Genomic DNA, 18,853 nt, shown 5'->3' on the forward strand with positions numbered 1-18,853 from the left:
ATCCCTCCAACTCGTTCCCAAATCCAAATGTGGTCGCCATAATGCTGTTGATCCTCTTGTATCGGGAACACGTCGGGACCCACCAGTCTCCTCTCTTCCTTAAAAGATATTCCCATGTTCGGGTCTCCATTCTCACTCGAGTTGGGGAGTGATAGTTTGCAGCAGTTTTCTGGTATATCGCCGAGAATGACAATGGACATTCCCAGATAGCCATTTGGAATATTGCTCACGCTCAGGAAGACAAATACTGTTTTTTGGAATGGACCGAACTCTCACAGGAATGATATGACCTTGTCTTTCATTAGAACGATGGCGCATGAGGGGAGGGCTGCCGTATTATCGGCTCTTAACCAAACATGCTATTTTGCCATTTTTTTCACGTTGTTCGTAACTTGTTTTGTACATAATGTTGCTGCTACCGTCTCTTATGACCAAAAAGAGCTTCTGGACATCAGAACTGCGATTGCTCATCTCTAACTGGTCGAAGAGTTCTTCAATTAGTTGGACGGGAGGGATATACTACTACTACTGCTCGGCCTCCGACCGCAAGGCACTACAGAGGGTAGTGCGAACGGCCCAGTACATTACTGGGGCCAAGCTTCCTGCCATCCAGGACCTCTATACCAGGCGGTGTCAGAGGAAGGCCCTAAAAATGGTCAAAGACTCCAGCCACCCTAGTCATAGACTGTTCTCTCTGCTACCGCACGGCAAGCGGTACCGGAGCGCCAAGTCTAGGTCCAAGAGGCCTTTCAACAGCTTCTACCCCCAAGCTATAAGACTCCTGAACATCTAGTCATATAGTATATAGTCTCACTATTGTTATTTTACTGCTGCGCTTTAATTACTTGTATCTCTTATTCTTATCCATATTTTTTTTTCCAACTGCATTGTTGGTTATGGGCTTGTAAGTAAGCATTTCACTGTAAGGTAATCGGCGCATGTGACTAATAACATTTGATATGATCAAACTTTTGAACGGTAGTGTATGTGTCTAAAACAACATCAACACCTTATTTTAAGAATGTGAAATGTCAGAATAATAGTAGAGAGAATGATTTATTTCAGCTTTTATTTCTTTCGTCACATTCCCAGTGGGTCAAAGTTGACATACACTGAATTAGTATTTGGTAGCATTGCCTTTAAATTGTTTAACTTGGGTCAAACATTTCAGGTAGCCTTCCATAAGCTTCCCACAATAAATTGGGTGAATTTTGTCCATTCTTCCTGACAGAGCTGGTGTAATTGAGTCAGGTTTGTAGGCCTCCTTGCTCACACACACTTTTTCAGTTCTTCCCACAAATGTTCTATATGATTAAGGTCAGGACTTTGTGATGGCCACTCCAATACCTTGACTTTGTTGTCCTTAAGCCATTTTGACACAACTTTGGAAGTATGCTTTGGGTCATTGTCCATTTGGAAGACCCATTTGTGACCAAGCTTTAACTTCCTGACTGATGTCTTCAGATGTTGCTTCAATATATCCACATAATTTCCCTGCCACATGATGCCATCTATTTTGTGAAGTGCACCAGTCCCTCCTGCAGCAAAGCATCCCTACAACATGTTGCCACCCTCGTAATTTACAGTTGGGATGGTATTCTTCAGCTGGCAAGCCTCCCCCTTTTTCCTCCAAACATTACGATGGTCATTATGGCCAAGCAGTTTTATTTTTGTTTCATCAGACCAGAGGACATTTCTCCAAAAAGTATGATCTTTGTCCCCATGTGCAGTTGCAAACCGTAGTCTGACTTTTTTATGGCGGTTTTGGAGCAGTGGCTTCTTCCATGCTGAGCGGCCTTTCAGGTTATGTTGATATAGGACTCGTTTTACTGTGGATATAGATACTTTTGTACCCGTTTCCTCCAGCATCTTCACAATGTCCTTCTAAAGCCATAATTTTCTGGAATTTTCCAAGATGTTTAAAGGCAGTCAACTTAGTGTATGTAAACTGAGAGAAATCATCTGTAAACAATTGTTGGAAAAATTACTTGTGTCATGTACAAAGTAGATGTCCTAACAGACTTGCAAAAACTATAGTTTGTTAACAAGAAATGTGTGGAGTGGTTGAAACACTTAGGTTGGAGTCATTAAAGAGAGTTTCTGTAAACATCCGACCAACTCTAAATCAGTGCAACCTGTTGAAGATAAAATGGTACGCTTTAGCCCCATGCTATCTGATAGGACAAGCTACAATTTAGCGTTCTGTCACATGCAAGTAAATCAAAGATGTTAAATTGTCTGAAATGCATTTTGAGCTGGAGAACGCATTTAACTGATTTTGGTTGCTTATGTTCACCAGTATGGCTCCCATAACTTGTACATGCCTCATGAGCTTAGTTGAACCGTCTCATCAGAGTCCAAAATATAAGCTTGTTTTACTCCTTGGTTTGTAAACAATGTAATTGTAAACACTGTATAGCCTCAAAACATGGTGAAAACTATAATTTTGTTGAGTCATGGCATCTATAGCTTTGTCTAGGAATTTGAGTGGGTACATTTCTCCATCCTTCAGCTGGTTACCAAAACAGCTTTGTTGCAGGGTGGGCGCTTCTACTGCAGGTTGCCCCTTTAAATATAAAATAGAAAGTGGTATTTCTACATTTCTTAGTATATTAACACAATATAGTTAAGGTTGAACTCCTATTTTAAAGGGATAGGAAGTTTTGGCTGTGCATTTGGCCAATGACAAGTGTTCCACATTTAACCCACCCACTCGTGAAAAAATAAATATCAAGTTGTTTTTTTGGTTTATTTGCAAACAACAAAGGGGAAAAAAATAAGCAATTTCAATTTTTATTCAGAAAACAATTGGCCAAAATGTACAAGGACCTCTACGCTTGATGGTTCCGGGTGGAGTGGATTGATCCGTTTCCCATTGGTCAGATTTTTTTTCTCCATGTATTTTGGGTACAACCAGTAGCTGAAATGGTTGCATGTAGCTTGACTCCCCTCCTGAAAAAAATTAAAAATAATTTGAAATTGCTTTTTTTAATGGCCTACTGAGTACTGAGAACATGTCGACCATGTCCTTCTTGTACAACATGAAGTGTGTAGGCTGCACCAGGGCTGCGTTTCAAACACGTCAAAGACACACCCTCCTCCACTTACCCTCGCCTTATGCCCTTGGGGGAAGCCAAGCAAGGGAAGTTGGCAACGTAAGACCCTCAGCCCTCCTGCTGAGTTTGCGTGTACAACTCTGTTCACTCCGGGGCCTGAAACGCCCCATAATTCAATTTGTGAGGATTGTACAGCTAAGAAAAGTCAGCCAAAACTTTAAATCAACATCAATATGGAGAAGTCAACATACAAGTGTAAATAAAAACAGATGTAAATAAGTTAGAAAATGTGCTACTAATGCACGAAGGCAAACGCGCATCATAAACTTGTTTCGTTAGCTTTTGGAAACGTTAACTAGCACATACACACACATTTTCGATGTACCTGATATCGTCAGATGGATAGCATTCGATGTCTGCGGATGAGTCGTCTTCTAGCCAAGATATGAAATCATAATTGACTGTAGCGCATATAAAGCACACAGCTACCGGTGGTTCCATGATAACTGAAAACAACCATGGGACGAATGAGTGACATTTCTGGGCAAGGGCGGTCCATTTAAAATGAATTATTTCTTCCTTTGCCCTGTAAGTGTCAACTCATAGGTCATTATCCCGTTGTCTACTTAATTTCAGGGTCTCTTTTACGTGTTTGGAATGCAGCAGACAGTCATTCAGTTCTGATCAAAGCGTCTGAGGAGCACCGAGCTACGTAAAAACAAATCTCGCACATGCGCAGGAATCTCTATTTTTTTGCCACCGCAAATCGAGTTAGTGGAGAAAAAAATATCTGAATTGTACTGCCTGTGTAAAGCCACCGTGGTAAAGTCTCCAAATTTCAACAGAATTCCATTATGTATCCTGAAATATTTATCAACCTAGGCCAGGGATTCTCCAGACATTTACCCATTCATTTTACACGAAATTAAATATTGATTTTATTATACCTACACATGTTGGGGTAACATTTTTATTACTATTGGTCTTTCCTATGCACCCACGGTAAGTCATATTTTGCCATCAATATGCAAATATAGCCTTTGCCCGTATCACAAGCCTACAGCACTGGTAGTCATTGCCTAGCATATTTTTTATTTATATATATATTTTTGTACCTTTATTTAACTAGGCAAGTCAGTTAAGAACAAATTCTTATTTTCAATGACGGCCTAGGAACAGTGGGTTAACTGCCTGTTCAGGGGCAGAACGACAGATTTGTACCTTGTCAGCTCGGGGATTTGAACTTGCAACCTTCCAGTTACTAGCTCTAACCACTAGGCTACCCTGCCACCCCATATTGGCAGCTCGCCCAGGGGGTCCTTTCCATTAAAGTTTGAGAACTCCTATCCATCTATCAATTGTATTCTTATTATACTCCTCCACAATATCTTGAACTTGACTCAAAACATGTTTTAGGAGGGTGAAAATAATTTTATTAGAAATTGGTATTACAAAAAAGCATTAAATACATATTAACATGAGTACATTTACATGCACAATAATTAGATATTAAAGCGATTATGACAGTAGGCAATGTAGAAACATTACTCTGCTCATCTTAAAAATGGCTTCAGGTCAAAATTGAAGTAAGCTTACACCAATAAAACACCTGCTGTTCAGAGCAATCTTCAGAATTATTAGGACTTGTAAACAATTTCATTGACATTCCAGCAATGCATCTGATTTGTGCATGTGCCAGCACCAGTAGCGCAACCCTTCCTCTATAATGCGCGAGTGAAGTGAGTTTGGAAAAACTGAATATTTTCCATCTTCGAAATAGTTTTCACATACACACTTTATACTGTATGTCCGAACTCGGGCTTCACAAAAAACAGTTACTGTGGTTACCCGATTTCAGATGTGTCAATCTACACAGGATTATTAGGGAAATCGTTCTTGCAAAGCATGTAGGCCTAAACGTTTTAAAACAAACTATTATATTAAATCTAGCTATCCACAATAATCGTAGTATTGGGTGCATGTAACCGTGCTCAATAATTGTGAGTTACGTTTCTAGACTCTTGGAACTGCTCAGTAACCATTGCCTCTTAGGCTATTTATTTTGAAAGGTCTGTGTCCAGGTTAACTGTAAACAAACACACATTTTACCTCTGCGCCGACATGTGTTGTACTGTTAATCTCTGTGATGGATTTACCATTGATGACCATACAGAACCTTGAGCAACTTCATGAAACCCGTTCCTGTCGGAGAGGTCATCGTTATGGCGCACCTTTGTGACCTCATCAGCCTCGTCCTCGGATGACTCCTGAGTAAGGTCCACAGTGACGACTTCCTTTGACACGACTCTGGTGGTTGCAGTCACACTACAGGCCTCTGTTGGAGAGAGATGAGGGTGAAAGCACCGCTAACCCACGCCCGTATTCTGAATTGAGATCCAATCGCTAACTCAAATTTCCTCCTAAGTGTCCCTTTGACATCGGTGACTGATTGATGCGAAAACCGAGTTGAGACAGCTATTATCTCAACTCTGAATCTGTGATCAGTTCGTAGTCTCACCCATCTTCTCCAATGGTGCCGATGGATGTGTTGTCCTGCTCACGCCATCTATAACAAACCTCCAAGAGCCGTCAGCCAGGTATTCTACCTCTGTATTGTCCTGAAAGCCCTCCAACGCCAGGATCACCGTCAGTAGCCTGCATATACAGTTGAGAATGACACAAATTCAGTGTCTTTAGATATTTTTGTCAGATGTTACTATGGAATACTGAAGTATAATTACAAGCATTTCATAAGTGTCAAAGGCTTTTATTGACAATTACATGAAGTTGATGCAAAGAGTCAATATTTGCAATGTTGACCATTCTTTTTCAAGACCTCTGCAATCTGCCCTGGCATGCTGTCAATTAACTTTTGGGCCACATCCTGACTGATGCCAGCCCATTCCTGCATAATCAATGCTTGGAGTTTGTCCGAGTTTGTGGTGTTTTGTTTGTCCACCCGGCTCTTGAGGATTGACCACAAGTTCTCAATAAGTTTAAGGTCTGGGGAGTTTCCTGGCCATGGACCCAAATAATCAATGTTTTGTTCCCCGAGCCACTTAGTTATCACTTTTGCCTTATGGCAAGCTGCTCCATCATGCTGGAAAAGGCATTGTTCGTCACCAAACTGTTCCTGGATGGTTGGGAGAAGAAGCTCTCGGAGGATGTGTTGGTACCAATCTTTATTCATGGCAGTGTTCTTAGGTAAAATTGTGAATGAGCCCACTCCCTTGGCTGAGAAGCAACCCCACACATGAATGGTCTCAGGATGCTTTACTGTTGGCATGACACAGGACTGATGGTAGCGCTCACCTCGTCTTCTCCGGACAAGCTTTTGTCTGGATGCCCCAAACAATCGGAAAGGGGATTCATCAGAGAAAATGACTTTACCCCAGTCCTCAGCAGTCCAATCCCTGTACCTTTTGCAGAATATCAGTCTGTCCCTGATGTTTTTCCTGGAGCGACGTGGCTTCTTTGCTGCCCTTCTTGACACCAGGCCATCCTCCAAAAGTCTTTGCCTCACTGTGCGTGCAGATGCACTCACCTGCCTGCTGTCATTCCTGAGCAAGCTCTGTACTGGTGGTGCCCCGATCCCGCAGCTGTATCAACTTTAGGAGGCGGTCTTGGCGCTTGCTGGACTTTCTTGGGCTCCCTGAAGCCTTCTTCACAACAATTGAACTGCTCTCCTTGAAGTATGATCCGATAAATGGTGGATTTAGGTGCAATTTTACTGGCAGCAATATCCTTGCATGTGAAGCCCTTTTTGTGCAAAGCAATTATGACGGCACGTGTTACCTTGCAGGTAACCATGGATGACAGGAAGAACAATGATTCCAAGCACCACCCTCCTTTTGAAGCTTCCAGTCTTATTTGAACTCAATCAGCATGACAGAGTGATCTCCAGCCTTGTCAACACTCACACCTGTGTTAATGAGAGAATCACTGACATGATATCAGCTGGTCCTTTTCTGGCAGGGCTGAAATGCAGTGGAAATGTTTTTTGGAGATTCAGTTAATTTGCATGGTAAAGAGTGACTTTGCAATGAATTGCAATTCATCTGATCATTCTTCATAACACTCTGGAGTATATGCAAATTGCCATCATGCAAACAGAGGCAGCAGACTGTGAAATGCAATATTTGTGTCATTCTCAAAACTTTTGGCCACAACTGTACACTAAGTTCATTGTGCCTTTAAACAGCTTGGAAAATTAAAAAAAATTATGTAATGACTTTAGAAGCCTCTGATAGGATAATTGACATAATTTGAGTAAATTGGAGGTGCACCTGTAGATGTGTTTCAAGGCCTACCTTCAAACTCACTGCCTCTTTGCTTGACATCATGGTAAATCTAAAGAAAATCTGCCAAGACCTCAAATAAAATTGTAGACCACCACAAGTCTGGTTCATCCTTGGGATAAATTTCCAAACACCTGAAGGTACCACGTACATCAGTACAAACAATAGTACGCAAGTATAAACACCATGGGACCACGCAGCCGCCATACCGCTCAGGAAGGAGACGCATTCCGTCTCCTATAAATAAACGTACTTTGGTGCGAAAAGTGCAAATCAATGGGGACAAAGACTGTACTTTTTGGAGAAATGTCCTCTCGTCTTATGAAACGAAAATAGAACTGTTTGGCCAAAATGACCATCATAAGGTCTGGAGGAAAAACGGGGAGGCTTGCAAGCCGAAGAATACCATCCCAACCGTGAAGCACAGGGGTGGCAACATTATGTTGTAGGGGTGCTTTGTTGCAGGAGGGACTGGTGCACTTCACAAAATAGATGGCATAATGAGGTAGGAAAATTACGTGGATAAATTGAAGCAACATCTTAAGACATCAGTCAGGAAGATAAAGCTTGGTCGCAAATGGGTCTACCAAATGGACAATGACCCCAAGCATACTTCCAAAGTTGTGGCAAAATGACTTAAGGACAACAAAGTCAAGGTATTGGAGTGGCCATCACAAAGCCCTGACCTCAATCCTACAGAAAATGTGTGGCCAGAACTGAAAAACAGTGTGTGAGCAAGGAGGCCTACAAACCTGACTCAGTTTCACCAGCTCTGTCAGGAGGAATGGGCCAAAATTCACAACTTATTGTGGGAAGCTTGTGGAAGGCTACCCGAAACGTTTGACCCAAGTTAAACAATTTAAATGCAATTCTACCAAATACTAATTGAGTGTATGTATGTGTGTGACCTACTTGGGAATGTGATGAAAGAAATAAAAGCTGAAATAAATCACTACTATTGTTCTGACATTTCTCATTGTTAAAATAAAGTGGTGATCCTGACTGACCTAAGACAGGGATTTTTGTCAGGAATTTTTAAAAACTGAGTTGAAATGTATTTTCCTAAGGTGCATGTAAACTTCCGACTTCAACTGTAGCATCACACCACACGTCATTATCATAAATGTAGGTGATGTTGACTTTTGGCCAAGTCTCCGTTCACACAAGTATCTACAGGCCATTATAATACAGTGTACCACAACTGGTGGCGGATTTACATCCTACAATTTGACAGATTTCTACATTTTAGGCTCATAAGAAGCATGTTTTCCGTGACTGTGGGATAGGCAACTATAGATTTCACTTTTTTGTATGAAAGGGAGGGAGATGCAGAATAGAGGTGGGCTGGGATTTGTATTTAAACTGGAGTGGTGTATACCGCTATGTGCATCCTTAAAAATTGTGGGTAACATGGGTTCATGGTAGGCCCATCAAATCATTTAATTTAACATGGAAACCAACAAGGGCCATGGACCCATGGAAAATTGGCATTGCATTGAGTTTAGTTAATCATATCCAATAATTGACTGTCCGTGGGTACAGCAAGTGAGAGACACATACAGTTTACTTTGTTCTGTCAATACAATAATAATGCTATGATAATGAAACCACAGATTACATCAATCACCATAGAGACCAGATAGTCATACAGAGATGCCAAAGGGCAGGGTGCCGGTATTTAAATATATGATACACCATTACCCATCGATAGTTAGCTGGCTGTACGGAACTAGCTTGTGACACACTGGGCAGGTCCAGGTGGGCCTCTTCTCATTCATCTGCAGGTAGAGCGTCCCGTCGAAGCATTGGAGGTGGCCGCACTTACGCCCCCTGCAGGGCACTGACAGACGCATCTTCCCCAGCTTGTAAACAGAGGAGAACAGAGGTGTATTCATTCTACCAAACAGTTGCAAAACTAAAACGAACGTTTCTATTGGACAAATGTAGGTAGGTTTCATTTGCTTCTGTTTAAGAAACGTTTTGCAACAGAATCGGCGGAATGAATACACCCCTGGGCAGAACTTTGTGGAACGTTCAGATAGAAATATGGTGTGTAGAACACACACCTTTGACAGTACAAGAAGCAACCATGTCAGCTCTATTCATGACACTTCTATCTGCAGTGTTCCACAACTTTTGCCTATAGAACGTGGCTCATGGTTGAAGATGACCCTGAACACCGATGTACTGCACGATCAGATAAAACAACCCCAAACCAAACACTAATCTTGTGCAGGATCAGATTATCCAACTCCAAAACCAATCTACTGCAGGATCAGATAATCCAACCCCAACACCAGTCTACTGCAGGATCAGATTACCCAACCCCAACACCAGTCTACTGCAGGATCAGATTATCCAACCCCAAAACCAATCTACTGCAGGATCAGATTATCCAACCCCAACACCAGTCTACTGCAGGATCAGATTATCTAACCCCAACACCAGTCTACTGCAGGATCAGATTACCCAACCCCAACCTACTGCAGGATCAGATTACCCAACCCCAACCTACTGCAGGATCAGATTACCCAACCCCAACCTACTGCAGGATCAGATTACCCAACCCCAACCTACTGCAGGATCAGATTACCCAACCCCAATCTACTGCAGGATCAGATTATCCAACCCCAACACCAACCTACTGCAGGATCAGATTATCCAACCCCAACACCAATCTACTGCAGGATCAGATTATCCAACCCCAATCTACTGCAGGATCAGATTATCCAACCCCAATCTACTGCAGGATCAGATTATCCAACCCCAATCTACTGCAGGATCAGATTATCCAACCCCAACCTACTGCAGGATCAGATTATCCAACCCCAACCTACTGCAGGATCAGATTACCCAACCCCAACCTACTGCAGGATCAGATTACCCAACCCCAACCTACTGCAGGATCATATTACCCAACCTACTGCAGGATCAGATTACCCAACCCCAAAACCAGTCTACTGCAGGATCAGATTATCCAACCCACTGCAGGATCAGTTGATCCAACCCCAAAACCAATCTACTGCAGGATCAGATTATCCAGCCCACTGCAGGATCAGATTATCCAACCCCAAAACCAATCTACTGCAGGATCAGATGATCCAACCCTAAACCCAATGTACTGCAGGATCAGATTATCCAACCCCAAGCCTAACCGTGACCATTAGATCAGTGTTTCGTAATTCTGTTCCTAGGTACCCAAAGGGGTGCACATGTTTGTTTTTGCCCTAGCACTACACACCTGATTCCACTAATCAAAGGCTTGATGATAAATTGATTAGTGAATCAGGGCAAAAAAGATTGATACATTTAATGCATTAAATGGATTGGACAGTCATAATCAACTTCCTGTCAGTCAGTTCAATTTCTGTTTCAGTCTGCTGAAGGAATTGTTGCCCTTTGCAGCTGAGGGATAAGTGGCAAACTCTTACCGGACATATAAGGGACACCTGTAGTCCTGTTGTGGTCACCTCACATTCTGGGTTGAATCGCAGCTTCTCTTGGACTACAAATACCAGAGAGCATCAACTCAAGCTGGGTGCTAATACACAATATGTCAGTGGTCTTTTTGCACTGTATTTGTGTGCAATAAAGGCAAAAATAGTGTGTGCGCTTCTGTGTGTGTTGCCATACTCACTGCGCTGTCTGCAGAATGTCAGACTCTCCACTGATTGGCTCTTCAGTTGACTGAGGAGGTCTGAGGGGGACAGCACCTTCACCAGGTACACAGCCACAGAGTACCTCTACATAAACACACACACGCTAGATCTTACCTAGGGCAATTCAAGACAACACTCCTTATGCATAGAATACAGAATTGAAAACAAAATCATTAAAATAATGAAAAGTAAAGAAGGAAGACTACTTACTTTGCTACATCTCTTCCACCAGACACATAAACGAAATGAGGGGAGGAGGCTGAGAGAAACTGTTGGGGTTATGTTGATGGGTGTACAGTGTCTGTGAATTTCCTGTCCCAGCGCATCGGAAGGACAGTGAAGAATGATTGGTGAAGAGACTACAACATTCTCAGTTTAACATTTAACAGCTTTTGGTGCTTACCGGTAAGGGTATGTGTTTCTGATTAACTTTGATGGACAGGCATGGTGGGTATTGATCCTCCTCGTACCCAAGACTCTCTGTGAAGCAGAATCTGAAAGAGGTCAGAGATCAGTCAGCCAGCCAGCCAGAAGTGGCGACATCATCAGAACTGATAAGCAGGTACATAAGCTCTTGGTTAGTGGTTAGAGAATGTCGTACTCCAGTCCTTTCTAGTGATGACCGGCAGGCTCCTACAGGCTCCATCCTACTCACCTGAGAACCACCTGGACACTCGGCACACCTGGTTGCAGCTCCCTGTGGATACATACACAGATCTCCAAATGAGTGTGCTGGTAGTAGTTTTGTAAACATAAACAATATTATGGTGAGTTTGAATTCTGTGGGTGCATTCGTAAATTCCCTCTGGCTATCTACTCTCGTCTGAGTGTGCCAGAGCACAGGATAACTGATTAATTTACGAACACTCTATACTCGTTGAATATTGCCGTGTCAGTAAACTTTGGCAAAAAAGCGTAATTAAATTGTGGTCAGCAGCACAATTACAGTCACCAACGCTCTGGATAACCTGACAACAGCCTAACCAGCTCTGCTAGGGCGAGAAAAATGGTCAGAGTCAGATGTTCTCGCATTTGTCTGGAAGAAGCAAGCAAGCAAGCAAGCCAACTTTAGTCAGGTAGCTTGGGTGCCGTTGTCAGAATGCTCGAATCAACCCTACTCCTCGGCCAGAGTGTCCAGTGTGCTCTCTGAACACTCAGAAAGCAAAACGCTCTGAATTTATGAACAGACAATCTGACAAAGCTCTGAATTTACGAATGTCCAGAGCGCACTGAGCTCACCGTTGCACTCCAGAGTGAATTTACAAACGGACCCTGTGTAGTAAGAAAATGTGCTGACTTGCAGTTTCTGTTCTGCTCCACTTGCTTTGGCGTTAGCATGAGGTTGAACTCCTGGTTTTGCATGTCGGAAAATAAAGAGCCCACTGGATGGACACACAGGGAGAATCTCAATTGCATCCTCCTCGCCTCCATCGCAAAACCCATTGCATGTGAAAAAGTCAGACGTCCCTTCCCTCTGACTTTCTCAAAACCCATTGGCGAAGGCGAGGAGAGATGAGGCGAGGAGTATGCAATTTAGATTCTCCCACAGACAACATCAGTGGGAGAAGAGAAACTGTCATGTCAAACAATCACAAACCTCAATCCAGCCCCAAGATTAAATGATAAATATTCAAGTTTTACTAAGGAAACGATAAGGTCAACCTACCCAGTTGTCTGGGGGGTAGGACTGTCCCCAGGGCTTGGTAGAAGGGAAGGGGTACCATCTGGAACAATCTAGGGTTGTGTGTCAGATTGTTTGTGTGCTGTGTAGGGTCGTGCGTCAGACTGTTTATGTGCTGTGTGGGGTTGTGTGTCAGATTGTTTGTGTGCTGTGTGGGGTTGTGTGATGTCACCACCACCGGTGCCATGGTCTGCTCCTCCTGGTGGCTTCCTGGAGTCGTCTAGTTGGCATGAGAGTGTCAGAAAATATCAAATCAATACACTACCAGCAACACAATTTTGAGACAGGCAGACTAAAACAGCAGTATTCCCGTTTCTCCCAAGGTGAGAGAAAAACAGGACTTCCTGATCTATATTGGGGGACAATTCCATGTCTGACTCACCTGGATGCTGCCAGGAACTATCTGGTTGGAGTAGCGTTCCTGGTAGAGCTGGCGCACGACTGTGAGCAGGTGGGGATTGCACTGGGTCTGTATAACCCTCACTGCCCTCACCAGCAGATTGGACTTCAGCCCACTCTTGGTCTGTCCCATGGCAGCCATTAGAGAACGTAATTCTGTGACACGGAGATGCGCCAACAACCTCTACAGGAGAGACAGAGGCACTAAAGGAAAATGATTCTACTGATCACAAGGTGACTCTTAAACAAACACTGCATTACAGAGCACCAAATTGTATTCTATTAATGTCAGTATCACTGCAAGGTGTGTTTGTTGACTTGTTGTCAATCAAGCAGCCAAATGCCTTGTTCAAAATAACTTAGAACTCAGAAACACCAACTTCTGAGTGTTCAAGACAGCTTTCAATACCCCCCCCCCCCCCCAACCAGAAAATGTTTTTAAAAGAAAGAGCTTAGACTGGGAAAAATCATTTAACGGTCATCAAACTCGGAATTCCAAGTGGGAAACTCAGGCCACATTCACGTGGTAGTCGGAACTAGGAAACTCTGAAATGTGACTTGCTAACTCCGCTTCATATGAATCTAAATAATTTTCATGTGTTTCCACAACCGTAGTCTGATTAATCAGGCTGTAATACACAATTCATTGATATATGCAGCCTGAAAATCCCAAAATAAATGTTGAAAACAATTACATTTAAAATGTACTCTACATGTCTGTGGGGTTTGTCCTTCTCCTGCTCTAAATGTAAGACTATGTAGGCATTAGGTTATGTTCAGCTGAGAACTCATTTTACATTCGATATTCGGATTTCAATTTTTTTTTTTAATTGGTGTGGATTGTTCTCCATCCTCTCTTGATTCAGAATATACTATGTCCATTGTCTAGGCATGCTTGGTTCAATAGATATTGACGAATGAACCAAATATCCAGTATGAAACTAATTTTACCTTGTTACCTAACCATATACCTACATCTCTCTAAAAAGTCTGGTCAACAATACTTTCCTGTGGATATTTTTGTCTCAAATTTTAATCAGTAGAAGGACAAACCGCACAGACAACCTGTATAGTAAGTTTACATTTAATTTAAACATTCTGGCTTGTAAGGAACATTTACACAATTTTGCACACGTCTCAGGCTGTATATACCAATTAAGTGTATTACAGCCTGATTAATCAGACTACCATGAGCGCTGCTTGTTTATCTAGAGAATTTATTGACCGAATGCCAAATGTTACTTACAATTGCTTCTGCTATGTCCCCAGCCATCTGAAATTACTTTAAGATTAGAAAAGTGACACCGACGTATCAGAAAAATGAACGGTAAATCAACACATCAGGTGCACTTGATTGATTGGCTCGCCATATGTGTCAAGGTCCTTCGAGATGTTGGTTGTGTTCCCCTGCTCAGAAGTTGCTTGCATCAACTATCCAGGTGTTGTAAGATCTGGCAGAAGTCAGCAACGCCTGGGCAGAACAACGTGCCCGAGTCATCGCGTTGTGGGCTGCATTCTGCTGCAGAAGTTGCATGCATCAACCATGATGTGCAGTTGACTCGACAGCCATGATTCGTTTTTCTGAGTGACTCGTTTATTTTAGTCGTTCGTTTGACCTGCTGGCATACAATGGATGAAGCACGAGTTTCCGACTTGTAATTCCGAGTTGGATGACCGTTAAAAACGATTTTTCAAGTCGAGCTCGTTTTTTCACCTAGTTCACAGTTGTGTTGAACGCACTGAATTCGGGGTCGGAGATGTCCAATGCCGCGTTCTCGGACTTCCGACACCAGAGCGTTCAAGACAACTGAGAAGTCCGGAAAAAACGAGCTGCGACTGAGAAATCGTTTTGAACGGTCATCCAACTCGGAATTCCAGCTCGGGAATTTAGGCCTCTTTCTAGTGCTCCAACTGTCCGACCTGAAGATCACTGACGTCATGATTTGACCTCGTATTTGTCCGAGTTCACAGTTGTCTTGAAAGCACCACTAGTTCCGAGTTGTGAATATGAATATATTGTTTATATTTTGAAATAATTATAGGCATGACTAATCTACTTCACTATGTATTGCCAAGCGCGTAGCCTAGTGATTAGAGCGTTAGGCCGGTAACCGAAAGGTTGCTGGATCGAATCCCCGAGCTGACAAGGTAAACATTTGTCGTTTTTAAATGTAATCTATATTTTAACTAGGCAAGTCAGTTAAGAACTTAAGAACTCAATCTTATTTACAATGACCGTCTGCCGTCAAGGCAGTTAACCCACTGTTCCCCGGTAGGCCGTCATTGTAAATAAGAATTTGTTCTTTAACTGACTTGCCTAGTTAATTAAAGGTTACGTTTAAAAAATGTAATGTTAGACTGGTCAGAAAATGTGGAATATACATATTATATATAGGCTAATATACATTTTCTGCATACACGTTAGATTGCCTGTAGGTCCTATTAAAATAGTTAAGCTTACGTAATCAAAATAAGCATATTTTTATTTAATCATCAAGCCATTGGTGCTTGCAAAATGTAAATGACATGGTTGATTGGATCTGTAATCTCATGTCATTTCAATGTTGGAAATGTCAATGTACATGTCAATGTACACTCTGTGATTATATTAATGAATGTTCAGAATAACATATTCATGTTAAAAATGAAAAGCTTTGCTCCTTTCAGCAGCGGGTCGTTAGAAACCACTAGATGGCGCCAGGTCATTATAAACGAAGTGGCTGATTGCGCCGTAACGATTTCCATCATACACAATCTCTATAAACCATTTCATTAACCTATATGTTTGTCCACTACCCTCAGTAGACTACAGAAGACAAGGAACTTCTCATCACATTGAAAAATATTTTTTATAATTTTTATATGTATCAGTGCCTTTGGAAAGTATTCAGACCCTTTGACTTTTTCAACATTTTGTTACGTTACAGCCTTATTATAAAGTGGATTAAATAAATACAAAACATCAGCAATCTACACACAACACCTCATAATGATAAAGTGAAAACAGGTTTTTAGATTTTTTTAAAAATGAATAAAATATAAAAAAACAGAAATACCTTATTTACATAAGTATTCAGAACCTTCACTATGATACTCGAAATTAAGATCAGGTGAATCCTGTTTCCATTGATCATCCTTGAGATGTTTTACAACTTGATAGGGTAAATTCAATTGATTGAACATTATTTGGAAAGGCTACACCTGGCTATATAAGGTCCCACAGTTGACAGTGCATGTCAGAGCAAAAACCAAGCTATGAGGTCGAAGGTATTGTCCATAGAGTTCCAAGACAGGATTATGGAAGCTAAACTACTTCTATGCTTGCTTCGAGGCAAATAACACTGAAACATGCATGAGAGCACCAGCTGTTCCGGAAGACTGTGTGATCACGCTCTCCGCTCTCCGGTAAGCACAGTAAGCACATTAAACAGGTCAACATTCACAAAGCTGCAGGGCCAGACGGATTACCAACTGACAAGTGTCTTCACAACATTTTCAACCTCTCCCTGTCTGAGTCTGTAATACCAACATGTTTTCAGCAGACCACAATAGTCCCTGTGCCCTAGAACACAAAGGTAACCTGCCTAAATAACTACCGACCCGTAGCACTCACGTGTGTAGCCATGAAGTGCCTTGAAAGGCTTGTCATGGCTCACATCAACACCATTATCCCAGAAACACTAGACCCACTCCAATTTGCATACCGCCCCAACAGATCCACAGATGGTGCAATCTCTATTGCACTCCACACTGCCCTATCACACCTGGACAAAAGGAACACCTATGTGAGAATGCTATTCATTGACTACAGCTCAGCGTTCAACACCATATTGCCCTTAAAGCTCATCACTAAGCTAAGGACCCTGGGACTAAACACTTCCCTCTACAACTGGATCCTGGACTTCCTGATGGGCCGCCAACAGGTGGTAAGGATAGGTAACAACACATCCGCCATGCTGATCCTCAACACAGGGGCCCCTCAGGGCTGCGTGCTCAGTCCCCTCCTGTACAACAACCTCTCCCTCCCCATGGTCACGGCAAAGTAGATGATTGTGAACTACAGGAAAAAGAGGAACGAGTACACCCCCTTTCTCATCAACGGGGCTGCAGTGGAGCAGGTTGAGAGCTTCAAGTTCCTTGGTGTCCACATCACCAACAAACTAACATGGTCCAAGCACACCTTGACAGTCGTGAAGAGGGCACGACAAAACATATTCCTTTTCAGAGACTGAAAAGATTTGGCATGGGTCCTCAGATCCTCAAAAGGTTCTACAGCTGCACCATTGAGAGCATCCTGACTGGTTGCATCACTGCCTGGTGTGGCAACTGCTTGGCCTCCGACCGCAAGACACAATAGAGGGTAGTGCGAATGGCCCAGTGCATTACTGAGGCCAAGCTTCCTGCCATCCAGGACTTCTATAACAGGCAATGTAGGAGGAAGGCCCTAAAAATTGTCAGACTCCAGCCACCCTAGTCATAGACTGTTCTCTTTGCTACCGCACGGCAAGCGGTACCGGAGCGCCAAGTATAGGTCCAAGAGGCTTCTTAACAGCTTCTACCCCAAGCCATAAGACTCCTGAACAGCTAATCAAATGGCTACCCAGACCATTTGCATTGCCCCCTCTTTTACACAGCTGCTACTCTCTGTTGTTATCATCTATGCATAGTCACTTTAATAACTCTACTTACATGTACATATCAGCTCAACTAACATTGACTCTGTACCGGTACCCCCCTGTATATATTCTCGCTATTGTTATTTTACTGCTGCTCTTTAGTTACTTGTTACTTTTATTTCTTATCCATATTTTTTTTTAACTGCACTGTTGGTTAGGGGCTCGTAAGTAAGCATTTCACTGTAAGGTGTTATGGTACAATTACCTGTTGTAATCGGCGCATGTGACTAATAAACTAATACAATTTGACTTGATTTGAAAATGTCTGCAGCATTGAAGGTCCCCAAGAACAGAGTGGCCTCATCATTCTTAAATCGAAGAAGTTTGGAATCACCAAGTATCTTCCTATAGCTGGCCGCCCAGCCAAAATGATCAATCAGTCATGGAGGTGACCAAGAACCCGATGGTCACTCTGATAGAACTCGAGTTCCTCTGTGGAGATGGGAGAACCTTCTAGAAGGACAACCAACTCTGCAGCACTCCACCAATCAGACATTTATGGTTGAGCGGCCAGACGGAAGCCACTCCTCTGTAAAATACCCATGACAGCCCGCTTGGAGTTTGCCAAAAGGCACCAAAATACTCTGAACATGAAAAACAAGATTCTCTGGTCTGATGAAACCAAGATTGAACTCTTTGGCCTGAATACCAAGCGTCACATCTGGAAGAAACCTGGCACCATCCCTACTGGCTGTGGGGATGTGGGGATGTTTTTCAGCGGCAGGGATTGAGGCAAAGATGATACAAAGGGGGACGACGACAAGTCTCTGAATGTCCTTGAGTGGCCCGGACTTGAGCCCTCTGTAGAGACCTGAAAATAGCTGTGCAACGACGCTCGAGAGGATCTGCAGAGAGGAATTGGAGAATGTTTTTTTTGTTTTTTTTTTCTCAAATTTTACCCCCCAATTTTGTGTTATCCAATTGTTAGTAGCTACTATCTTGTCTCATCGCTGCAACTCCCGTACGGGCTCGGTAGAGACAAAGGTTGAAAGTCATGCGTCCCCCTGGTTAGCCAGGTGCACGGTATTTCCTCCTCCGGCTGGCTTCTGCGCTGTGTTAAGAAGCAGTGCGGCTTGGTTGGGTA

General features: G+C 42.7%; 1 protein-coding gene and 1 long non-coding RNA gene across 3 annotated transcripts; both read right to left on the reverse strand.

Moving 5' to 3' along the window:
• Positions 1-2,773: 2,773 nt before the first annotated feature.
• On the reverse strand, positions 2,774-3,789 carry LOC118936681. Its single transcript, XR_005052964.1, has 3 exons — positions 3,442-3,789; positions 3,109-3,212; positions 2,774-2,952 (listed from the first exon to the last, which is right to left on the reverse strand). It is a non-coding gene; the product is annotated as an uncharacterized LOC118936681 (long non-coding RNA).
• Positions 3,790-4,466: 677 nt separating this feature from the next.
• Positions 4,467-14,775, reverse strand: pias4b (protein inhibitor of activated STAT, 4b). 2 transcript variants are annotated; one of them, XM_021613940.2, is made up of 12 exons: positions 14,340-14,775; positions 13,077-13,277; positions 12,680-12,914; positions 12,311-12,395; positions 11,669-11,710; positions 11,417-11,507; positions 11,224-11,325; positions 10,992-11,097; positions 10,786-10,859; positions 9,056-9,216; positions 5,575-5,711; positions 4,467-5,391 (listed from the first exon to the last, which is right to left on the reverse strand). In XM_021613940.2, exons 1-12 carry the CDS (start codon positions 14,364-14,366, stop codon positions 5,162-5,164), a joined length of 1,491 nt encoding a protein of 496 aa, XP_021469615.1. In that variant the 5' UTR covers positions 14,367-14,775; the 3' UTR covers positions 4,467-5,161. The 2 variants fall into 2 exon arrangements, with proteins under 2 accessions (XP_021469615.1, XP_036842251.1); XM_036986356.1 differs by having other exon boundaries at positions 13,077-13,297; positions 14,340-14,774.
• Between the last annotated feature and the right edge of the window lie 4,078 nt (positions 14,776-18,853).

Source organism: Oncorhynchus mykiss, chromosome 8, assembly GCF_013265735.2.
Source record: "Oncorhynchus mykiss isolate Arlee chromosome 8, USDA_OmykA_1.1, whole genome shotgun sequence".
In the NCBI taxonomy this organism is placed as follows: domain Eukaryota; kingdom Metazoa; phylum Chordata; class Actinopteri; order Salmoniformes; family Salmonidae; genus Oncorhynchus; species Oncorhynchus mykiss.

Excerpts from the sequence above, each read along its gene's own strand:
- pias4b (XM_021613940.2), bottom strand. The coding sequence starts at position 14,366 with ATGGCTGGGGACATAGCAGAAGCAATT. Across the intron at positions 11,098-11,223 it reads GGTGGAAGAGATGTAGCAAA|AGGTACTCTGTGGCTGTGTA; the intron begins GTAAGTAGTCTT and ends GTGTTTATGTAG. Across the intron at positions 10,860-10,991 it reads GACATTCTGCAGACAGCGCA|TCCAAGAGAAGCTGCGATTC; the intron begins GTGAGTATGGCA and ends TGGTATTTGTAG.